General features: G+C 35.8%; 1 protein-coding gene across 9 annotated transcripts in view; it reads right to left on the minus strand.

Annotated features, from left to right (window-relative positions):
• Window positions 1-209: 209 nt before the first annotated feature.
• The window catches only part of Rnf138 (ring finger protein 138), a 35,965-nt gene continuing 10,058 nt past the window's right edge, over window positions 210-26,116 (minus strand). For 3 of the 9 annotated variants that reach the window (XM_021265113.2, XM_087193718.1, XM_087193719.1), the window contains 5 exons: window positions 14,059-14,224; window positions 12,615-12,730; window positions 9,494-9,550; window positions 8,297-8,408; window positions 210-1,586 (listed from right to left, as the gene is read on the minus strand). In XM_021265113.2, coding sequence (XP_021120772.1) covers window positions 1,518-1,586; window positions 8,297-8,408; window positions 9,494-9,550; window positions 12,615-12,730; window positions 14,059-14,224 — 520 coding nt within the window. In that variant the 3' untranslated portion in view covers window positions 210-1,517. Of the gene's footprint in view, window positions 1,587-5,773; window positions 5,882-8,296; window positions 8,409-9,493; window positions 9,551-12,614; window positions 12,731-14,058; window positions 14,225-15,291; window positions 15,427-26,116 lie in introns of all 9 variants that reach the window. The other 6 variants (XM_087193690.1, XM_087193711.1, XM_004853110.4 and 3 more) reach the window with 4 other exon arrangements.

The raw sequence follows: 26,116 nt of genomic DNA on the forward strand, positions 1-26,116 counted from the left end.
TGTGTGATTGTTATAACTATCTATAAATAAAGTCATCACTGTTTGACTGAAAAAGGTTTTTATAAAACTCCACTTCCAAAATTAACACCTTTATTAAATCAAGTTTAAAAAAATGTTCACTGTAGAAAAGTCAACAAGGGTTTTAAGAGAAACAAAATATATCTTTTTATATAATATATGTATATATTAGCAGCAAACTACTTCTGAGATTTTATGATCTTTTAGTTATTTATTTTAAAGAAAGCATAAACATTGTATATTAGTATGGAATGTAAGCAAATCCAATCTTCATCCTTTATTCTGTAATTTGGGACCTTCTACAAAATACTTTAGGATTCCCATTACTGAATACTACAAACAAATCTCATTTTGACTAAAAAGTAGTGAAACAGTGGCTAGTAAAAATCAACCAGTTGCACATTATTCTTGAGAATAACAAATGAGCACCATATACAGATAACTGTGTGTAAACTCAATTTTTAAGATGTAACAGCAGCCAACTATTTCATTTAACATTTGTTACATTTTAAAAATTCAGTGACATATAAAATTTTAATCAAATCAGATAAACACTTCAATCCTATATTGCTTTTCCATTTTTAAAATCCTTAATAGAAACTTATAACCAAATGGCATGCAAAGATGTATATGTATATATGTACACATACAAAAATGTATGCATATATATCTTTAGCTTTGAATGCATTTCTTTAAACATCTTATTTCTCTGTAAATATATTACCACCTGAAAATTTGTACTGTAAGTTTCACCTTAGCTATTGAGAAACACTGGCTATTGAAAGTTCCAAGGCCAAAGAACTGTTATTCAGCTTGGTATGTATCAGGCTTACAAATTCATCAAACAAGATTGAAATGACCAGCTGCCCATCAAGAAATACATTTTTGTCTTGACATATCCTAATAGCAAAAAGAAAATATCTTTAAAATGATCTTTCAGTTTTTAAACTTTAATTACTAAAAAAAAAATTCTCACTAGTTTTGAAAATACTAAATGTTATCATAAATACAATTTTTTCATAGCTGAATTCATCAGCTAGAATGTATTTTTAAAAACTTCCTTTGGATTATTCCATTTAGCACTTCAAGGTTCCATTCTGCAACTTTGACAACTGGCTCAGATTTGTTAGGTTTACATCAATTGCATCTTTCAGAATTTGCTGTGTTACTTGTATACAAAAAAGTAAATGGGAGGAATTGCACCAAATTTCAAAAGCAACATAATAATGAAAAATTCAATCATATGCAATATAAAAAAAGATGAAGTACAACCTTTTGCACGCTTTTAAAGTAATACTGTAACTTTCATTTTTTTTAACTTGTCCAAGAGGATGAAGTAAAACTTTTAGGTGGCCCACTTTTATTTTTCAATTAAAAAACTTAGATAGACAATTACTTTTATTAATATACACATCAAGTTATTGAAATGATGACTTCATGTAATTTTCCCCTTAAACATGGCACTTGCAGGTACAAAGATGCAGAGATGTCTACAGACTTTAGATGTTTACTTGAAAAGATTCTTCAACAGCAGTTTGATACTGGGTTTCCTCATCTAGCTGAAGATTCTTAAAAACAAAACAAAATAAAAATTAACGTGTCAATTGGAAAATACTCAACCATTCAGTATTTTTCCCAATATATTACACTTGTGGATATACATTACACATACCCAGGACAGCTTACATGTGTCATAAAGTATACTTTAAAATGTAAGATTAAGGGGCAGAGTGACATGGCACTATAGTCCCTTTGACTCTGGAAGGTTAGGAAGAAAGATCATTTGAGCCCAAGAGTTCAGGCCAGCCTGGATAATATAGCAGGACCCCATCTTTTAAATAACACTTAAACACCTCAACTTTAATTAAAAATTAGGTTCAGTTGTAATTATTTAGGAATGAATAGTATCAGACAATGGGCAGAGAATGAAAATTTACAGTGCCTGGTAGTCATTAATCAAAATTATACTTAATTGTAATCCACAGTCATGTGAGATAAATTTGTGCTATTTCTAGAAAAGAATGCCAAATATCTGAAGGCAAACTAATTTTAAAGAAAATAAGCATTTATTAACACTTGAATAACTAATAGTTCCTTAACCGGAACATGAAACTAAATACTACAGCTCACTCAATCTAAGTTACATAAGAAAACTAGTTCTTGGCTGACAGTGTAACTTTATGGTGGTATGTGTGCTTATCAGCATCCCCAAGGTCCTGAGTACAAAACAAAACAAACGAACAAACAAACAAAAAAGCCCAACTACCTACTCCTTAACTTCAGAAATACGACTTGCTACGAATTTTATGTCCCACTGATTTGCTTAAAATGGAAAGGCTTCTACTTAACCTAAGAAAATTACAATTACATAGTTTTCTATGACAAAGTTAAAAGTACCTCAGAAAAAAAAATTTTTTTCCAAAATACAGTCCTCTAAACACAGCAACTTTTCTTATGAGGAAAACTGAGTAATAATCTACAGTTACTTAATATAATTGCTAAGACAACACAGTACACATGAACTTCACACAAATTTTAATTGTTTTGCAAAAGTAGATTAAATGTAAAAATTCCACCAAATTTTAAAAAGTATCAAAAATTATGTAATTTTGGGCGAGGGATTTAGCTCAGTGGTTCCAGCACCTGCCTCAAAAGCGCAAGGTCCCAAGTTCAATGCCTGGTACCAAAAAGGAAAAATTATGTAATTTCAACATAGAGGGCAAAGAAAAAATATTAACTTTGTTCATGCCACTGTGAGAACTGCACTTTAAACTGGAAAACAAATATCAGCCATTCTTTGTCAAAATTCTGAATCAGTCTTAATTACATTGAAGTTGAATAAAATGCAATTTCATAATTAATAAAAGATTAATAACCAAATTCAGTAGTGTAGCTGGATACAAAGTCAACACTCAAAAAAATCAGTAGCCTTCCTGTACACGAATAACAAATTAACTCAGAGAGAAATTAGGGAAACACCTTTTACAACAGCATCCAAAAAAATGAAATACCTAGGAATCAATCTAATAAAGAAGTTAAAACACCTCTACACTGAAAACTACACTAAAGGAGATCGAAGAGGACATCAGAAAATGCAAAGATATCCCTTGTTCCTGGGTAGGCAGAACCAATACAGTGAAAATGTCCATACGTCCAAAGTTGTTATACAGATTTAATGGAATTCCAATCAAAATTCCAACAGCATATCTCACAGAATTAGAGAGAACAATCCTAAAATTCATTTGGAACCAGAACAGACCTAGAATAGCAAAGGCAATTCTGGGCAACAAACGCAAGAAAGAAGGCATTCACAATCCCTGACTTGAAATTACACTTCAAAGCTCCTGTGATAAAAACAGCATAGTACTGGCAAAAAAAAACAGACCCAAGGATCAATGGAACAGACTAGAAGATGCAGAAACAACTCAGTACACATTCAGCCACCTTATCTTTGACAACACCTTCACTGGGAGAAAGCCTCTTTAATAAACAGTGCTGGAAAAACTGGGTTTCAGCTTGCTAAAGATTAAAACTAGACCTATATCTTTCACCATGCACTAAACTAAAATCAAAATGGATCCAAGATCTAAATACTAAAACAGAAACATTTAATCTGCTGGAAGACAGAATAGGTAGAACTCTCAAAGACATTGGTGTAGGCATAGACTTTATGAACAAAACCTCAAGTGCACAGGAACCACCACAAAGAATCAACAACTGGGAACTCATCTTATTAAAAAGCTTTTACATAGCAAGAGAAACCAACAGAGTGAAGTGACAATGCACAGTGTGGGAAATAATTTTTGCCAGCTGTTCCTCAAAGGATTACTATCTAGAATATACAAAGAATTAAAAAAAAAAATCAGACCCCGCTCCCAAATTTAAAGACCCAGTCCAAAGTGGGTATCTGAAATGAAAAGACAGTTCTCACATGAAGTAGAAACAGCAAATAAATCTATGAAAAAATGTTCAACATCACTGGTCATTCGAGAGGTGCAAATTAAAACAACACTGACATTCCAACTCACTCCAGAAAGAATGGCTGTTATCAAGAAAGCAACCAATAACAAATACTGGAGGGGCTGTGGGGGAAAAGGAACTCTTCTCCACCTGCTGGTGGGAGTGTATACTGATGCAACCACAGTGGAAATCAATGTGGAGATGCCTCAAAAAACTAAAACTAGAGATCCCATTTAACCCAGCTATTCTCTTTCTGTTATCTTCCCAAAAGAATTAAAAGCATCATAGCACAGTGATATATGCACACTCATGTTTATAGTGGAACAGTTTGTACTACCTAATCTTGGAAACAGCCCAAATGCTCATTAACCAACAAATATATAAAGATGTGGTTTTTAATACAACGGAGTACTACTCTGCCATGAAGAATGAGCTTGAGACATCTACAACTACATGGATGCACCTCAAGACCATACTCTTAACATGAAACAAGTCAGACACACATGTTTAAATACCACATTGTTTCTCTGGTGTTATCAACTAAAAGTAAAAATAAAAAAACTAAAATGTATGATAGATACTGGGAAATGGGAAGAAAATGTTCAAATGAGAAGGGAAACAAGGGAAGATGGAGGGGAAATGGAAAGAAGGGACAAGAAAAAAAAATAGAAGCAAAAAATGGAAACAAAGCTTTTGTATATAACAAAGCTTTTGTATATAAGGGAGAGGAATAGGAAAAAAGAAGCAAGATCTATCACGTACAGGTACAAATTCCCTATAATGAATGTTATCACTATGTATATATAAAATGTACCAATGTTTTGCTTCAAAAAAATTAATAGAAGAAACCACCTAATTTTTTTTTTTAATTATACCACATTTTTGCTTTCGGGAGTCTCTTGTTTTATTTTGTTTTTGTAGTGCTGGGGACTGAGCACAGGAGTCTGTGTATGATAAGAAAGCATGCTACCACTGAGCTACATTCCCAGCCTTTGTGGAGTCACTTTTGTATTACATGACTTCCTTCATTCACTTTGTTGTCACTTTGGCTTTACAAGATAATTAAGCTCAAAAAAAAAAAAAAAGATAATGAAGCTCTTCCATTTAAAAAACAAAACCAGTAAAAAGTAAGTAAATAAATTGTGTCTCATGTGCTAGAGATGAGAGCACTATTACAGTGGTTTTAATAAGTAAAGTACACTAGATGAGATATATCCTCAATATGTTTTACCAATCTTACCTCTCAAGCAGGCACAATTTTTCCTTAATTTTATAGACAGTTTTTATATAAATCATCATTTAGTTAATCTGGAAGTTGGTTCTTTTTTTCTTTTCTTTCTTTCAATTTTTTTGAGACAGTCTTGCTAAGTAGTCCAAGCTGGCCATCAACACCCTATGTAACCCAAGCTAGCTTTGAGCTCCTGCCTCAGCCTCCAGAATGCTCTAGGAATACAGGCACTCACCACAGTGCCAAGCAGGGGTTTGCATTTCTATTAATTCTCTCTCTCATATAAACAGCAAATTCAATTTTTACCATTTCTTTAAAGTTCACCAATATTATTACCAAAAACAAAAGAATATGTTCTAAATCCAATCAGTATGATTCAACTGCTTGCCTTAACTCAAGTCTATGGCCGGGGATTTAGCTCAGTGGCCGTGCCTACCTTGCAAGTACAACCAAGGTCCTGAGTTCGATCTCCGGTACCAAAAGAAAAAACAAAAAAACTCGACTAGATTGAAAAGTTAATTTAACTTAATTATTTAGACAGTACTTTCTTAATCTTGAAGAACTCACCACAAATTCTCCATAATCAAACTGATGTCTTTGATTTAGATGACTAACGAAATTTCTAGTAATCTGGCTAGGATCTCCCCAAGGAAGAGACACACAAATAGGACATGTCTACAAGAAACAGATTGTTTTGAATAAAAAATAATGAAAATAATCAAACATTATATAATTATTGAAAGTATTAAAACACAGGCTGTTACTAAAAAACTTCAGGCATATCTTGCTTTACTACACTTTGCTTGCATTTTACAGAAATATCTGTTTTTACAAATTGAAAGTTTGTGGCAACCCTGCATGAACCAAGTCTACTGTCACCATTTCAACACATTAAATGATCATTAATTTCTTTTTTTTTAGCAATAAAGTATTTTTTATCCAAAGTATGTACACTGTTTTTGTTAGACACAGTACTGTTGCAGACTTTTTTTTTTTTTTTTGAGACAAGGTCTCTGCTTTGTAGTTCAGGCTGGCCCTGAACTCACTATAATAGACCAGGCTGGCCTTGAACTCATGGCAATCCTCCTGCCTCAGCCTCCCAAGTGCTGGGATTACAGGTGCACGCCACCATGCCTGGCTGCTGGAGACTTTTAAAAAAAACTATAGTGTAAAACTTTTATTTACATTGGAAATCAAAAAAATTTTACTTTTTAATGCAATATTTGCTTTATTGGAGAGAGCTGAAACAAAACCTGCAGTATGTCCAAGGTATGCCTGTACATGAAAAATATTTCAAGGGCCAAATTCCATGTCTAGATCATTTCCCAACCAAATTACCTTAAATAACAGTAATATAATACAATGTAATGAGATCTTAGATATTCTATTTAATCTGCATTTATACAACTATCTCAACAGAATCACTACATCCAGCCTTTTAACACCAATTCTAATGAGTTATCATTAACTGCCTACAACGTATGTAGCATATAAACTCATCTGATCTACACAAAACTATAATTATTAACTTCATTTCACGTGGATGTAAAATGAAAATGAAATAATTATAAAGTTTAAGTTGTATCCTTAAAGTTTTAAATGAAGTACTACAACTATAAAAGTGAATGGATGAAGGGCCGGGGATTTAGCTCAGTGGTTCCGGCGCCTGCCTAAGTGCAACTCCTACCGAGTTCAATCCCTGGTACCAAAAAGTGAATGGATGAAATACTGAAATGATGTAAAAGGAACTTTATTAACTGGACATTAGCTAACATTCATAATACATTCAATATTATACGGAAATAAATAAAAATTTGGTAGTTCAATATAAAAGTAACTGAAATCTCTTAAATATGAAAGGATTTCCCAGGGACTTTCATTGTCACCGTATTTATTTGAAAGACACTGATTCCCTTCCTAAAAGTGAAGTAGGTGATATGTTCCCTGGAGGTTATGCAAGAGTATAAGGGAATTTTCAACAGTTAATGCAGACTATGTTCTTCACAAATTGTTCTAAAATCTAGTAAAACATCTTAGAAGTAGCTACAATTTGTGTTGATACATTTTCCTCCATTTGTGTTTTCCAAGAAAATACTTTAAATGTTTAGCTGAAAAGAAAGTATCCCTTTTCAGCTCAGTTGCTCTTGTTCCACGAGCCACAGTTAAAAATCAATTATGTGGGAAACTCATGTTCAAAGTGAGTTGTTCTAGAACCATTACCACAATGCAGGAACCCTGCACTCAGTTCTACCTTCCTTATTCATCAGAGGTTCCCATCACCTTCTAATTCACCTTTAAAATGGCATCAAAGACATATGTATACATCAAAAACAAAGTATGATTCTTTTCCTTCTTTGTTTTGTGAAGTCATATACTATACTAGGTCCTGCAAGAATACAAATGAAAAATACCTACTGGCTTTATTCTTATTTATAGGTATTTTCACCTGCAACAGATCCATCTGATTAGATCCACTGTCTGCAGCTGACAGAGCAAGAAATTAAAAGGACTCAACAGAAATAGGTTCTGACATTACTCAATAAACAGTCTCACGTTCATTTTCCATTACTCTCCTCCAGACTGTTCTATACTACCTTACAATAAGCATCTCCCATTTTATGATTTAAGTTACTGGAATTTTAATTAACTTACTTTGTTTCATAGTCACCGATCATTTGACAAAAATCTATCTTATTGACAGTGCCCCTTCCTTTTTTTGGTTTTTTGAGACAAGATCTTGCTATGCAATTCAGGCTAGCCTTGAACTCACTATGTAGCCCAGGGTCACCTCAAATTTGAAGCAATCTCCTGCCTCTGCCTCACGAGTGCTGGGATTGTAGGCATGCACAACCTCGCCCAGCCCCATTCTAAATTTAAATCACTGGGCTGGGGAGTTAGCTCAGTGGTGCTGCCGCCTGCCTTACAAGTGCAAGGTCCAGTGTTTAATCCCCAGTACCCCCCAAAAACGAAAAAATCAAAACAACAAAAAAAACCCAACGAAATTTAAATCATTAATCTTCCCTTCTCTGTATATGAAACAAAGGATCAACATGCTTTAAGCACGACACTGCCTTAAACACTTGTACTTACCACAGGTACTATCTGAAATAGGTGGTTACTATTACAGTGATCCAGTAAGCGCTGTCTGGTAAAATTGGACTCTTGACACAAGGGACACTTAAAGGTGGGATGCCCAGAAGAACTAAAAAAAAAAAATAAAAAATTTAAAACAACTGAAAAATCATAACATACCATTCAAGGATTATCTCATTTTGAAAATACGTTTTCAACAAATGATCTGGAATAAAAATTCTCAATCTCAGTTGACAGTACTACTGTTTTGTTGACTGTTTTCATGATGCCTACCCAGCCCAAAGCAAAAACAAAAACTTAGTTGTTTTTAAGTAGTTTGAACCTCAATTGTCAATCATTCATGTAATGTTACTGTCTCCTGAAATTTTTAAATATCTTGCAATGCCTCACAGGTTGGACACCTCCTATCTAGGGATATAAAACTTTTTAAAGCCCTCATCAAATTCATCTTTAACACGTTCACAACGCGGCCATAATTCATAAGTTTCATTGCCAGATGGCTTGAACCACGAGTGAAATATGTTAATCTATCCTGCGCCCTAGGAATATAACTTACAACATTCAGAGACAAAAGCCATCAAAAAGAAAAAGAAAAAAAACCCAGAAAACCTGACCAGAATGAAGCACCTTCAAAATTTTCTAAAGATCAAGCATCACTGAGGTTTCAATACCTCTGAGAGTCAGCAAGGAAGTTTCAACACTGACAACTCTGAGTAGTACACAGAAGAAACCTAAGAGTCAAAGAGAACTGCTAACCTCTTCTAATCTGACATGATTCTTTTGTTTTTGATTTTGTGACAGTCTTGCTATGTAGTTCAAGCTGACCTTGAACTCACTATATAGCCCAGGCTGGCCTCGAACAAGCAAAACCTCCTGCTTCGGACCCTTGAGTGCAGGGATTACAAGTATGTGCCACCACCACCCCTGGCTAATCTGATATGATTCTGAAAAGCAGTAAGTTTGTCCTTTATTTCTAAACTACTAACTTCCAGAGAATAAGCTAGAGAATTAACCGAGCAAAATTTTAACTCAAAAATCTAGGACTGGGATGTAGCTCAGTGAAAGAGCACTTGGCCTAGCATGTATAAGGCCCTGGGTTCACTTCTCAGTATCTCAAACGTACGAAAAAAAATTATTATTTGGTAAAATGATGAATATTATTTAGTAAAGTGGCAGAATTTTTCAAAAGCTTACCTTGTATTCTCTTGGTAAGAGTCTGTATTATCAGATGTGGATGTTTCACTCCTATTACTTAAGCACAGGGGAAGAAAAGTTAATACTCCAAATAATAAAGCCCATTAGAGGTTCATTAACTTGAACTGTTAATAAAGAAGACTAGATTGAATTTGTTTTAAAAATCTGAACTTCAAACGGTTCCTCAGTATGAAATAAGTATGGCATTACTTCAAGTAAATTAAAAATAAGACTGCTTATTAGAGCCTTGACTCGTGTCTTTTAAAATGAATAAGCAGTTAGTAAAAGTATTGATTAGAGAATACAGAATTTTGCATTTATCTGGATTCTATTCATCTACCAGTACAATTTTAAATGGTGACGTAGACTCAAAAATTTTATGCACTCTTACACATACCCAGGAAAGGTCGTGGACTCCAAAATGGAGCAAGTTTAAGAAAATATTTTTTCAACATATTAAAAGGTATTTCACTCTCCTAAAAGAAACAAACTAGGCTTCACTAACATTTAATACATAGAACATTCTAACATCTTTACTTGTATCCTACCCCTAAGTCACATGGATAAGGAATATTCTAGAATCCTGAGGAAAGAGGTGGCTCCTCCATCCAGGGATTGTCATTTATGAGCTAAAGAATTTCATCAGTGTGGTCACTTTTATAAAGGTTCTTCAGCCGGGCATAGTGGCATACACATGTAATCCTTAACACTCAGCAGACTGAGACAGGCAAGAGGCTCACAAGTTTGAGGCCAGCCAGCACTGCACTTAAATTGTACATAAAGTATCAGGTCTTCAAAAGATACGCATTGTTTTAAAATAAACATACAAATATTGGGAGTACATACTCAATTACTTTACTGATAGAGGAGTACGCAATCCTAACTTTTTTTTGGTAGTACTGGGGATTGAACCCATGGCCTTTCCATTGAGCTACATCCCCAGCCATCTTTAAGTTTTTCTGATTTTTAATTTTAAAAGTCAAAGTCACTAAGTTGCCTAGGCTGGGTTCAAACTCTCAATCTTCCTGCCTCAGCCTCATAAAGTGCCGGGATTATAGGTAGGAACTACTCAGCTTATAAAACTTCTGATTTTCAAGTGCTTTCTTTGCTCTCTCATAACTCTCTACTTTCCAGTATGACTGGCAATATCATCAGTGTAGTCTCCCATAGTCATCCTTGTATTATGCCTGGGCTACCATCCAGAAATGCATTAATTGTTTTGTTCTGCTTTGTTTTGTTTGGAGACAGGGTCTAGCCACATTTATGTAGCCCAGGCTGGCCTTGTACTTGACATCCTTCTGGTTCAGCCTCTGGAGTGCTGGGATTAAAGGTATATGCCACTGTGCCTGGCTCACTTGTATCAGTTGTTAAAAATACAATCACAATATGTATTTTATTTTTTTGAGACAGGGTCTTACTAAGTAGCCCAGACTTGCCTCAAATTTGCGGTGATTCTCCTGCCTCAGCCTCCCGAGTACTGGGATTACAGGCATGCACCACTACACCCAGCACAATATGTATTTTAGAACCCAGACATCAGACCCAATATTTGGGTCTGTATTTTAGACCTTAAACATCAGTTAAGCCAAATGTGTATATTTGTGTGTAAATTCCATAAATTATTCTGAGTAGAACCACTTAGCAAAAAAATCAAATTCTGGGTGTAATCATCATGGAGCATATACAGTATATAGATATAGAGTATAGATATTCTTAAAGTTACTTTAACACTCTAAAAGGAATATCAATGTTAGTCACTATAGTAAGCATCATACTTGACAGTAAAATTTTAGATTACATTCCCACTAAAATCAGGAATAAGAAAAAGATGCCTGTTGTGTAACACTGGACAGAAAGCCTATTTACTACAATAAACCAAGTATGTTATGAACCATTAAATTAAAAAGACACCGGGCTGGGGATTTAGGTGGTTCTGCCACCTGCCTCGCAAGCACAAGGTCCTGAGTTTGATTCCCGGTACCAAAAAACAAAAAAAAGACACCAAGACCACAAAAGCAATAGACAAAAAAAAATAAATAAAAATAATAAATTTAAAAGAACCTATAGGTAAATTATTAGAACTATTATAATTAATAAATAACCAAAGTTGCTAGACACAAGATAATGGATAAAAATTTATAATATTCCTATCCATTAGTAAGAAATAAGATTATTAAGCACAAAAAGTCCATTTATTTAGCCATAAAACCCTAAGGTTTTACTAGGAAAAGATATAATAAAACATTTATACAACCAAAGGTCAAGACGAGCACATTTTTAAAAGTAAAACAAAAATGGAAATTGCCCTGATAGGAGACTTACTATGAAAGCCATAGGAATTAACAGAGTGCAATAGTGCAGTAACAGACCAATAAAAAATACACCAAAGGAACAGGATACAGAGATGTGTGGGACAGAGGGGCATTTTAAATTAGTGAGGAAAGAACAGATTCCTCAATGAATAACACTAGGACAATTGGTTAAGACTCCATCTCAAAATAAAAAATACGGGGTGGGGATGTAGCTCAGGGTAAATACCCTGAGTTAAATTAAATCCCTAGTACCACCAAAAAAGAGAGAGACTAAAATAGAAGAAACAGTACTAAGTCTCAATTTTTATATGATATCATCAGGATAAAAATTTCAAATAACTTTAATTCTATTTGTTAAAAAACAATAAAATCAAGTTTTAGCTGGGAATTTAGCTCAGTGGTTCAGCTGCCTGCCTTGCAAGCCCAAGGTCCCGAGGTCAATCTCTGGTACCAAAAAAAAATTTAATTTTCAAGCTCATTACTGAAAGGGATTTTTCTCTAGATTTCAAATCATTTCTGTTGAAAAATAATTTTTTTAAAAAGATCTTCAACTCTAAAGTTGAATTTTTATTAACAGAATTGTACATTCTTGGAATGATTTTAAATAATACAAGCTTAAGCACATCATGAAGTCAGTCTAGATACAACTAATCTATACACAATTTTAAATATGCCAAACAAATTTTGAAGGCAAATCATGTAGTTCTGATACTTAATTTACATTAAGTAAATTTAAACACACAAAATTTTTAAAAACTAATTCCATTTCAATTACAAAAATTCTACTTTTAGAAATAAATATGGCTTACCTGTTCCCTACAGAATCTTGAGAAATCTGAAAGTTTGGAATGATAGATGAAACTCCATATTCATCCTGATACTTCTTACAAGATTTGTAATGATGTCTCATACGATAAAACTTAATCTGTAAATTATTGATTAAAACTGTGATTTTTAATTTAAAATAGAACTTAAGATTTGCAATATGGTCAACAAAAAAGGATAAGAATATTAAATATTTCATTTAAGCAATATCTTTTAAAAAATAATCATATACTCCTTTAAAAAATGTTTTATTTTTATTAGTACATGTTTGCAGTACGTAATTACATTCATCATGGGGAGCTGATACATGTACATAACATATATTAAAATTTTTTTTACTTCTCCTTAATTCTTAAGTAGGAACTAAAATAGGTAATGCATTTTTGTTCTGTAGATGCAGAGACCATGACCATGGACAAGAGTCTATCTTCTATAAACACTGCAAAAAAAATTAGTAATTTTACACTTGAAATGATACTATTTAAAAAAAAAAAAGAAAAAAAGTATAAGAAGCTGCGTCAGGCTATTGGGCATTTCTTTAACTGCTATAGCCTGGAAGGGTTTCAAAGTACTTTTAAAAAATGAAGTTCCCAGGTTAATACCAGGAATATTTTTCAGTTTCTTACTGAAAAGTAAAGCCAGAACCTCTCAAGTATGTTTTCCAGCTACACTTCAATGCCCAGTCAGTTCAACACTTTCTCCAAAGAGATGGAAAAGCAGAGTTGACTTGTATGAACGCAAAAAATAGCAACTGGTTTTGCTCAGTGACTTTTTAAGCTGTTAGAAAAAAATGTGTACAATAAATCTATAGGCACATAGATATACTCAACGCCTAACCACTCCTCACCATTTCATTCCTTCTCCAAATAGAACAATGAAGTCAAGATCAGAGAATCAATGCTGGTTATTTGCCAACACCTGATTTTTCCACCTGTTCCTTAAAAATGAACGAAATTCCTCTGTAAACTATTGTGTGATTTCTTAGACAACCACATAAATAAAGTGGGCAGCTAGAAAGTTCCTTAATTATATCCATATGGCCAAACTACTAACATTTTGTGTGTAAAGTTGCAATAATGATGTTACTGTAAAAAAAAAAAAAACTACTTAAGGGTTGAATCTGTAACACAATGGGGTACAAATGGGCTAAATGGTCATTTAATTTAGAAAATAATCAATGAGCAAGTACTTTGAGGAAAATACCATCATAAGAATTATGACAAATTCAGAGATTTTTACTGGTCAGTCTCTGTTCCCAAAAAGTTTCTAAGCTGGTAAATTCTATAGCCACACCTTTTTTGGGCTTTTCTATCTACTTCCCAACATAAATAACATCTTTCTCTTGAAAATAGCATTCACCCAGGGAATTCAAACAAGAATTTCAGAGTAAAACTTTACTTTCAAAGGGTTGTGATACATTGACTCTACCTGTTTCCCACAGCATCTGCAGCTACCAGAAAACTTTCGCATGATATTTTCAAGATCTAAGGCCCGTTCTGGACACGCTCTTTCTCTTCTAGTCACATTTCCACGACACAAGGGACAATGTATTCCACTTTCTCTCATTGCAGTCAGGAAACATTTTCTACAGAAACTGAACCAAACATTTGTTAAATGTTAAACACAGAAAAAAATAACTTTTCACTCATAATTAAAAACAAGTGAGGGCTGGGGATTTAGCTCAGTGTTGTCACCGCCTGCCTCACAAGCTCAAGTTCCTGAGTTCGATCCCCAATACCAAAAGAAAAAAAAAAGTGACTATAGATATACATTTATGCTAAATAAGTCAGGCTATTCATACATACAGCGTGATAAAAAATACAGTAAATGTTTACATTTTAAAATATTACTGTAAAAAACACACTGACATTAATCCTCCTCAAAGTACTCCCCTCATCCCGCCACCTGCCTTACAAGCACAAGGTCTCGAGTTCAATCTCTGGTACAAAAAAAATAAAATACTCCCCTCTTGCTTTTAACACACCTATCTCATCATTTTTTCCATTTTCTGAAGCAGTTCTGGAAATCCTCTTTCATGAGTGTCCATAGCACACTTTATGACTGCCTCAACGTCCTGAATTCATCCAAAATATCTACCTCTCGGTCACTGACTTTGGGAAAAACCCAGAAGCCACACGGTGTCCGAGCCACTAAGGTAGATGAGGACACATGTTTTTATGTGAGAGAAATTGCTATGTTTTGAATAGATTCAGGATACTGAGGCAGCCACAAAAAGAAAACTCATGAAAAAGGATTTCCAGAAATGATTCAGAAAGTGGTAAGAACAACGAGGTGTGTTTGAAACAAGGTGGGATATTTTGAGGGGAATTAATGCCAATGTGTCTTTTATTGCAATAAATTTTTTTAGTTTTTAAATATCCAGTTTTTTAGTGTTTTATACACTGTTTCCACACCCTGTATATCTCAAAAATTCAAGAGCTATTTATGTATTTCTCAGAGAATAAGAGTAGTAACTGCAATAGAAGGCAATATGAAAGAAACTATACTCAAGTCTGCTCTACAATTTTTTAACCGAGTATATGAAAAGTAAATGTTAAATATGGTCCAAAGAAAGAACTGAAGCTTATTCTGGCTCTGCCATTTAGTAGCTATAAGAAACAACACAGGGCTGGGAATGTAGCTCAGTGGCGCCGCACCTACCTGGCAAGCACAAGGTCCTTAGTTTGATCCCTGGCGTTGGGGGGAGCACACCAAAACACATTTTCTCCCTTTACAGAAAGAGATGGCCAGGGATGCAGCTCAGCAGCACAGCACCTGCCTGGCAAGCACGAGGCCCTGAGTTTGATTCCCAATACCAAAAATAAAAAATAAAAAAATGAAGAGATGGACATTAGATTTGTCTCAAACTGGTGTGTGTCAAAATGTTGTTCCACGAAATGTGATTAGGTCTACTACAAAAGGACTGCACAACAGGTCTACAATGGTAGTTCCGTGTAAAACTATCTAGAATAGGTGAGGCCCTGAGTCTGATCCTTAGCAGTGCCAAAAACAAAAACAGAGTACACAGATTTGAGAAACTCTAGGATGTAGTTAAGTTTTTCTAGTAGAGGAAACTATTAAGTGTTGTCCAAACTTATTTGATCAGGATACTTAAAACTTTCCCAAATGTACAAAGAAACACAATTTGAAAAATATTTAAGAACACTTCCAGCTTTAAACATTTACAGCCAATAATCTAAGCAGAACCAAACTAAATAAAAATATTTCTTCTTCTCTAAGCTCATCACCAATAACCACGTTTGATCATTTTCCTTTTAAGAGAACTACACAAATCACAGATACCTATACTTGAGATTCAAAGGAAGAATGCATTTAATCAAATCCCCTATACATACAAAATAAACTTAATATTCCTCATGTATACAAACAAAAGTGAGGTAATAGTACAATAAGAGATCACAGAACCTGAGTTCCCTAAGCAGATAGCACTGAACAAGTCACTTTCCCCCTATAAAATCAATTTCCTCACCTACAAAATTATAAAAGTATCTACACTTGAGCTGTTAAGAAGATTAAAATACATGATGCATGTAAACTACTATTCACTGTATGTATGACAAACAGGAAAATCCTCAATAAATAGCAGCTAATACCATTAAAGTAGTATTAAAACTGTTACCAGGGCTGGGGATTTAGCCTGCCTCGCAAGCGCAAGGTCCGGAGTTTGATGCCCAGTACCAAAAAAAAAAAAGTGTTACCAAATAAGACCATACATTAAAATCACTTGTCACACTAAAAAATTTTTTAAATAAGCATCAAATTTTACTCCATAATTATGTACTTCTATAAAATGTCAATAAACAGGTGTTAGTGAAGAAACAATAAAATGAATGTTTCAGGTTTCCAGACAACAATATTTCAGTATTTATCAAAATCCTTAGAGCATGATGGTGAACCTTTTAAAGCTTTCAATTAAACAAACAGCCTGCTGAAGTATACATGCCATAGGTTTGTCACCACTGCCTTAGTGGGTGTCCCAAAAGCCTTAGTGCCATTTTGATCTTTGCTAACTCTAGAAATTCAGGTAATCAATCTTACAAAACAATAGCTGTAAGTTTAATTATTTAAGTTAAAAATTGAAAAAGTTTTTCATTTAAATACTTCATTCTGGCTAACATCTGCATTCTTTAATCAAAGGGGCTGAAAATGAAAAAAAGAGAAGACTTACATACTACCCTCTCCCCAACAAAAACAACTGGAAACAATTAGATCATGACATACTCCACTACAGTGGGTGTAGGAGGGAGGAACAAGATTTTTATTTTACAGAAAACAGCTCTCAATGTTTGTGATTGCCTATATAATATACAGAGGGAGTGTCTTAGTTACTTTTCTCTGTTGCTGAAACAAAATACCTGACACTCAAGTTAAAGGAGGAGATTTATTTAGCTCACAGTTCACAGAGGTTTCAGTTCAGAGTTGGTAGCTCCAAGGCAGGGTGGTGTGGAAGAGGGGCATCACAGAAGAGAAATAGCTCATGGCAGGAAGAAGGCAGCAACAGCAAGTGACAACCAACAACACTGTTTCTGTCCTTTATATTTTATTCAGGATATTTGTCCTTAGGGTGGGTAGCACTCACACCCAGGGAGGGCCTTCTCATTATCCTCTCCCAGAACTATGCCAAACCAATCAATAGAATAATTTAGTAATCACACACCCTTGATCCTAGGATCACACACTCTAGACCCAGCCATGTCTGAGAAGCCCCACCTGTAACGACGTCAGGCTTTGGGGGGACATGCAGACCCAAACCCTAACATTCTGCCTCTCCCCCTCAAAGACGAATGTACCTCCCTTTATGCAAAAGGCAATTAGTCCAGGACTAGGGATTTAGCTCAGTGGCACCACCCTGGTACCAAAAACAAAACAAAAACAAAAGGCAATTAGTCCATCTCTAAGAGTTGCCAAAGTCCTAATAAATTTCATCATTGCTGAAAAATCCAAGTCCAAAGTCTCCTCTGAGATTTAAGGCAAACTCTTAGCTGAGAGCCCCTGTGCAAATGAAAAGAAAGTTAAACACTTCCAACATTCAATGGCACAAGCTAGACATTGCCATTCCAAAAGGTACAATCAGAGGGATAGAAAGGAATGGGAACAAAGCAAGTCCAAAATACAACAGGGAAAACACTAAGTCCCGTAGTTCCAGGTTCAGCATCCAGGCAATGTAGATGTGAACTCCAGAAGGCTTGAGTGGCTCTGCCCCTATGGCACTGCTGGTGGTTTTAGCTTCCACAGCTTCTCTCTTGGGCCAGCTCTGCTCCCTCCTTGTAGTTTTCCTCAAACGATTCATGCTCCTGGCTTTTCCAAACTTCTGGGGTCTCCACTTTATCTTCAGCTTCACACGGCCTCACACACCACCCTCTCAAAGGCATACTGCCTGGTCTCTCAAGCCTTCTTCTGAAATCTGGGTAGAAGCCTTCCTGACCCTCCAACTCTTGCATTCTGCATGGACCTAAAACCAGCACCAGGGAGATGATGCCAAGGTCTGCCGCTAGCTGGAGCAATAGCCAAGCTTCCTTCTCTCTTGGCTGTAAAGGTCAAGTGTTTATGATCCAAAACCCAAAGAAAAACTTCTCCAGGCCACTGCCATTCTGGAACATGGTGTTCTGGGGCTCTCTTCTCAAAGAAGTCTTTCATTTTTGCAATTTGGAGGCTGTGAAGGGTGGCATCCTGCTGGTTCCTGCGTTGTCCACAAGACATCTTTTCTATTGTTCTTTTCTGAAATACTTGACTTTTTCTTGCTAGTCTTTTCAGTGACAAATTTCTTCTCTGTTTCTTCTTTGCAGCCAACAACTTTACTAGAGCTTCCTTTCTGGCCAAACTCAAAACATTTTAAATCAGTCTGCAGGCCTCTTTGCTCTTGATTCTCAACATAAATCTGGCTAAAAGCCCCTAACAGTAGCCATGCAGCCTCAACATTAGACTGCCTTAAAATTTCTCCTGCCAGATTAATCAGTCCATCACCCTTAATCTTAGTCTCAGCAAAGTCTCTTGACACAAGCAAAGTGCAGCAAACTTTCTGCCAAGGCATAACACACATCATCTGGAATCCAACAGTCAATGCAGTCCTGCTTCCCAGGAGAAACGTCCTGAGCCTGGTTTTTACTGGCAGCATTTCTATCAGCATTTTGGTCTTCTGAGCTATGATCAGAATCTCTCATCAAGTACAGTTTAAGGCACTCCAGGGCTGCTTTTTCAGCCAACATCTCCAAACCTTTTCAAAGTCTTCCCACAAGCCAGTTCCAAAGGATCCTAAACCACATGGCTAGGTAATGTCACAGCAACAACCCCACTTCTGGTAGCAAACTCTGTCTTGGTTACTTTTTCTCTTAACCAAGACAAAAATATCTGAAACCCAAAGTTAAAGGAGGAAAGGTTTATTTAGCTTACAGTTCATAGAGGTTTCAGGTCATAGATGGCTGGCTCCATAGCAGAGTGGCACAGCAGAGGGACACTGCAGAGGAGAAATAGTTCATGGCAGGCAGAAGGCAGCAAGTAATAACCAACAACCCTCTTTCTGTCCCTTATATTTTATTCAAGATACCTGCCCTTAGGGTGAGTAGTACTCACACTCAGGAAGGGCCTTCTCATTATCCTCTCCCAGAACTACGCCCAGCCAATCAGTGGAATAATTTAGTAATTACACATCCTTTATCCAAGCATCACACACACTAGCTCCAGCCACGTCTGAGAAGCCCCACCTATGACCACATGAGGCTGTGGAGGGACATCTAGAAAGAAGCTGTGACAGAGAGTAACCTTTTTTTTTTTTGTATTGGGGATTGAACTCAGGACCATGGGCTTGCAAGGAAGGCGGCGGAACGACTGAGCTAAATCCCCTGCCACTATGTTTTTAAAAATAATAATTTTTTGGGCTGGGGATTTAGCTCAGTGGTTCCGCCACCTGCCTCACAAGCTCAAGGTCCCGAGTTCGATCCCAGGTACCAAAATAACAATAATAATAATTTTTTGAACCAGTTGTAGAATAACAAACCTAGGCACTTCTAACTTAGAAGACTATATAAAAGGTGACTGTACATACCAGATAAATACTGGAGCCCTGCACCATGGTGCACACCTATAATCCCAGCTATAATAGGGACTGAGGGGCCGGGGATTTAGCACAGTGGTTCCACCACCTGTCTTGCAAACTCAAGGTCCCAAGTTCAAACCCCAGTACCAAAAAAACCCCAAAAAACAAAAATCAATACAGAGACTGAGGGCAGAGGATCACAAACTAAGGCCAGCCTGGGGCTATTTATTATACACAATGTATAATGCCTTGGGATGTAGCTTTGGCAGAGTACTTGACTAGTATATGTGAGACTTAAGTTCAAGCTCAATGCCACAAAAAAAACATAAAATAAAATTGGAATAATTATTTGACAGAGGAAAAAATAATCACAAAAATCACTATGAATGATACCCAGTAAACAAGTGGAAATAGGGATCTGGAATTTGAAGGAACTATGCAGGAAAGACAAGGTAAGAAGAGCACTAAGAGGGCTGGGGATTTAGCTCAGTGGTTTCACTGCCTGCTGTGCAAGCGGAAGGACCCAAGTTCTATCCCTGGTACCAAAAAAAAAAAAAAAAAAAGAAACCCTACAAGAAGAGCACTAAGAAACAATTCAGAGAAATACAATTTAAAGGAGTGTCCAGAGAAGGAAGAGTAAGAGAAAGAGAAGAACCAAAGCTAAGTAATGTTATAGAAGCCAAATTTACTACCAAAGCTAACAGAGAATATTTAAAGAGATGAAGGTAAAACTACTACCAAGTTATTAAGCTAAACTTTGAAAAAGGAATTAAAACTGTCAATAAACCCACACCAACAAAATTCATTACAAAAAGCTGGGCATGGTGGAACATGCCTGTAATCCCAGCACTTGGGAGGCCGAGGCAGGAGATTGCTACAAGTTCAAGGCCAGCCTGGGCTACACAGTGAGTAAAGGCCAGCCTGAAATACACAGCAAAATCCTGTCTCAAAAAAAAAAAAACACAAAAATCATTACAAAGAAGCAAGCATGCATAAAAATGATGGTGCCTGACTGCAAGAAATCAAGTAGAATAGTAACCATTAGAGTTAATTAATGAACATGCTGGATAATTTAATAATTCTATAAATAAAATATTCAGAAAATTTTAAATGCAGACAAAAGATATAGTTAAAAGTGAAGAGATAAATATTTCAAATCTCAGTTATTCAACAATTAAGATACAGGGCTGGAGATTTAGCTCAGTGGTTCCACCACCTGCCCCAACAATTAAGATAGTAGCCAGGCGGAGCCAGTCCCAGCACATGGAAGGAAGCTCCCCTGCCACCATTCCAAGCTCCTAGGGCAGAGAAGGTGAAGCAGCCCCCCACACCGTGGAAATGAGAAGACACATAAACAAGCCTCAAAAACAGACTTCTGGATCACCTACAGCAACCCCAAAGGGAAACGAGATGGAACAATCTGATACTCAACCACCTGGACTCTCTGAACTGGCAACAAAAGAGGATCTGGGAAAAATGAAATCAGAAATAATTACTCAGATAATAGCAAAGATTGTGCTCATAGTGCAAGACATGATTAATAAATCTAGAGAGGACACAGATAAAAACATAGAGGATCTAAGGAACATGATGGAATCCCAACATAGGAAACAAATGGAATCCATAAAACAGATGCAAACAGATTTCCAGGAGATTAAAAGCTCCATCGAAAGTCTGTGCAGCAGAATGAACCAATGTGAGGATAGTTTCAGATATAGAAGAAAAGACTGCACTTAGTAACCAGGAAAAGAAAAATTGCTTTAAAATTGTAAAGGAACATGAGAAATCAATCCAGCAGCTGCTAGACGATGCAAAGAAGAATAACATAAGACTGGAGTTAATGAAGAAAGAGGAGAGTGTGCAGATGACATAAAAAAACTGTTCACAGAAGTGATGGCAGAAAACTTCCCAAGGAGAGGAAAAGAACTTGACTGACAGATAAGGGAGGCATATAGGACTCCAAATAGCCTTGATCAAAAAAAATCTACACATAGGCATATAATAGTTAAGATTCCAGAAATCCAACAGAGGAACAAAATTCTACAAGCAGTGAGAGAAAAGAAACAAATCACATAGAAAGGAAAGCCCATTAGAATCACAGCAGACTTCTCAATGCAAACCCTCAAGGCAAGAAGAGCTTGGAGTGATGTATTTCAAGCCCTAAAGGAAAACAGCCTCCAACCCAGACTGATGCACCCTGCAAAACTATCTTTCAAAATTGATGGAGAAATAAGATACTTTCATGATAAAGAGCACCTCAGGAACTTCATAAATTCCAAACTGGCACTCCAAAAAATTTTAGACAATACCCTAGGAAAAGACAATAAGGATCACAACCCCAGGGAACCCAGCAGAATGAATCCATTGGGAGTGACAAATTAAATGCAAAGGGGGAGAATCCAACAAAAAGAAAAAGTCATGGACTGGGGATTTAGCTCAGTGGTTTCGACACCTGCTGCGCAAGCGCAAGGACCCAAGTTTGATCCCCAGTACCAAAAAAAAAAAGTCATGACAAGGCTTTTAAAACTTTTAACTTCTTCTCCCTAATGAGTGTATAATTCAAGCCTGTTATTGTACTGATTAGTATTTTTCTGATTCTAGAGCTGCACACCATTCCTTGTACTATACTGGCTATTTATCATCTTCTTATGTCTACTTTTAAATTGGGTTGTCTATTAACGAGCTCTAAGACTTCTTTATATATTCTGGTCATAGGTTATATGCACTGCAAATATGGTCTAAGGCCTACTTTTAATTTTAATGATGTCATTTAAAGTTCTAAATTTTGATGGAATCTCATTTATCAATTTTTTTCTTTTATACATCATGTCTTTTGTATCCTAGGTAGTTCTTGCCTACCCTGAATTCATAAACATTTTCCCTTATAATTTCTTCTTAAAAGTTTTATACTTTCAGGCTTTCTTATTTAGGTTCATAGATCTCTTCAAGTTATTTTCATGTATGGAAATAAAGGGATGAGGTTCATTTTTTATATATGGATATCAGGTGTTCTAGTGCCATTTGCTGAAGACTATCTCTTCCTCGGCTCTTGAATCGAATTTATATTCTGTAAAATGCTAATGTTAAATAATCTTTCAAAACTCAGTGGACCATATATGTGTGGTTCTATTTCTAGATTCTCTGATTTATTCAAATGATCTATATGTCTTTCCTTACACCAACACTGCCTTGATTGCTGTAGCTTTAGAAGTCTTAAAATTAGGTACTAAACGTCTTCCAACACTGTTTGTTTTTGTTTTTAACTTTTCTAGGTCCTTTGTACTCCTACATAACTTTTAAATTTCAATATCCAATTCTTCATTTATAGCAAGTATACACAGACCTGAATTTTTACATACACCTTGTGCTTTCTAATCCTGAAAATTCAAATACAAGTTCTAGAGGCTCCTAGAGATTTCTTAGTATTTTCTGGAGATGATCATTTCATCTACATATAAAGATTTTGCTCCTGCTGTGCCAATCCTATTCTAATTGTGTCATTTCATTGCCAGACTATTTTGGTGGGGACTAGGTTTCAAACTTTAATGGACAGATAAAGAGTAAACATATTTGCCCTTGTTCCCCACCTTAAGGAGAAAGCATTGTATGTTCTCCATTCACATAAGGCATTCTCACTGGAAGTATGGAGTACATGTCTTTAATCTGTTGAGAAGGTTCTGTTCTACTTCTAGGCTACTGATAGCTTTTACCATGAATAGCTGTAGAATTTAGTCCAGTACTTTTTCTCCAACTAGTGACAGGATCATATGGCTTTTTCCTTTCCTCTGTTAAAAGAATGACTTTTGGGGGTGGATCTTCCAATGCTGAACCAACACTGCCATCTCTATAACAAAACCACTTTCTACATCCTGCCAGATCTGACTTCTAATAGTTTGTTTTGTTAAACACATTTCTATCTATGTTCATACTTTTTTCTTCTATTATCTTTATCCAGTTTTAGGATTAGCACAATGTTGAGTTCCTAAAATGAGGGGAGAAGTGTTCCTTCTTTTTTCTGCTTTAAATGTTTGATATAATTTATCAGTTAAAATGTTTATGAGCCTGCTGTTTTCATATAGGTAGGTTTTTCAAGCTAGGAATATATTTTCTTTAATAGGTGCTATTCAAATTTTATATTTCCTCCAGAGTTAGTTTCATTAATTTGTCTTCCAAGGTACTTCTTAGAAGTTGTCAAATTTATTTCAAAAAAGATTTTTGTAATATGCTTTCTATATCCTTTTAAATTCTGTAAAATCTGTGGTAATGTCTCCTAGATCTTGATAACGTAATTTGAAAAACGTATAACTGATATTGTGTAACAGGAAGAAAAGGTCTAAAAGAGCAGGGGAATTGGGAGGGGTAGGGGAAGGGAAAAAAGGGAAAGGAAAAAATATGAGAAGAGGAAAAAAAGATGGAAACAAAGTCTTTGCAAATAGGGAAGGGTGGAGGGGGTGAAGGGAGGGCAAGGGAAGGGGAAAAAAATAAGAACCAAGAAACTCATGTAATGGTACAAGATCCCAGTGATGAATGTAACTGTATTTATACCTAAAATATACCAATAAACTTAATGGGGAAGAAAAAAAAGATAGTAGCCAGGCATGGTGGCATATGCTTGTAATCCCAGCACTCAGGACACTGAGGCAGAAAGACTGCCCTAAATTTAAGGCCAGCCTGGCCTACACAGCAAGTTCAAGGCCAGTCTACACTGCATAGTGAAACCCTGTCTCAAAAAAAAAAAATTAAGAAAGTAAAAAATGTGATAACCCAACATACACACCAGGATGACTAAAATGAAAAAGGCAGAAAATACAAGGTTGGGGAGTATGTGAACCAAGCTAAATTCACATCTGATGCTATGAGTATAAACTCATACAATAGATGGCAGCTATCTACTATAGCCCTGATATTCCTACTCCCAAGTATATACCCAACAGAAGTATACATATGATCAAAAGAAAAATCTCTAGGGCCGGGCATGGTGGCACATGCCTATAATCCCAGCATCCGGGAGGCTGTGGCAGGAGGACCGCCATGAGCCTTGAACTACGTAGCGAAGATGTCACCAAAAAAAAAAAAAAAAAGGCCTACAATGTTCACAACATACTATTTGTAATTGTCTAAAACTAAATTTGATACTAGAACAGAAAAAAAAAAATAGAACAGAGCCTCACTGTATAGGTTGGCTTCAAACTCAAGATCCTACTGCCTCAGCCTCCACAAGTAGCTCAAATTACAGGTGTACACCACCACACCTGGCTTCTGGACTGGCCTAAAACTAAAAGCTATAAAAATGTTCATCAAAAAAAAAAAAATGTCCATCAACAGAAGAATAAATTGAAGCATACTTAAAAACAAAATCGTAGTATGCTATCATGAGAATGAAAAAACGACAACTAGGGCCAGGGATGTAGCTCAGTGGTGCCGTGCCTGCTTGGCAAGCACAAGGTCCTGAGTTCGATCCCTGATACCATATTAAAAAAAAAAAAAAAGACAACTATATATAATATGGATAACATATCAAATCAAAGAAGCCAGATTCAAAAGCACAAACTGCATGATTCCATTTTTATAAAATACAAAAAGCAGGCAAAAACTATGTTGTTAAAAGTAATGACAGGGCAGGCATGATGGCACACTCCTGTAATCCCAGCACTCAGGAGGCTGAGGCAGGAGGATCATCATGAGTTCAAGGCTAGTCTGGGCCCCATAAGTGAGTTCAAGGCCATCCTGGGGTACATAGTGAGAGTCTCTCTCAAAAAGCCAAAACAAAAATAACAAAAAAAGTAATGATAGTGGTATCCTGGATGAAGTGAGATTGATTTTTTGGAAAAGGGGGCTGTAGGGAAGCTTCTGCTGCTATTAATGTTTAGCTATTGATAAGTGTGCCAAATATACAGGTACGTTCAGCTTGGAAAAATTCATTACACTGAGCTAGGAGTGGTGGCACTTGCCTGTAATCCCAGCACTCAATCTGTAAGATTGAGTCAAGGCCAGCAGGGGCTACATAGAGAAACCCCGTCTCAAAAAACAGAACATTAAACTAGACATTTATAATAGGGGTCCTTTCCTGTATATATATTATACTTATATTAAAATTTTAATTAGGAGTACTTTTAAAATTTTTAATTGAGTTATACTAAAACTTAATTTAAAATAGCAAAATTAAGATTATCTAACTGAGCTTAAAAAAGACCAAAAAAAAAGAACTGGCAAAATTTTAAAAAGGAATTCCCAAACATAACACACAAATTTCAAAAGAGAGATAAACATTATGGGCCCTAATCCAGTGGTTCAACAGCCACCAAACAGGAGATAGGAAAAGAAAATTTAAAATTTTCGAAGAAAAAAAAAAAGAGTAAAAGGGGGAATTTCTAATGGTAAAAAAAAAATATGTCTACAGAGTAAGACACAACTGTGTGACCTATATAATGA

Source organism: Heterocephalus glaber, unplaced genomic scaffold (assembly GCF_053883595.1).
Source record: "Heterocephalus glaber isolate CG9 unplaced genomic scaffold, H.glaber_assembly_v1.0 deba00000331, whole genome shotgun sequence".
In the NCBI taxonomy this organism is placed as follows: Eukaryota; Metazoa; Chordata; class Mammalia; order Rodentia; family Bathyergidae; genus Heterocephalus; species Heterocephalus glaber.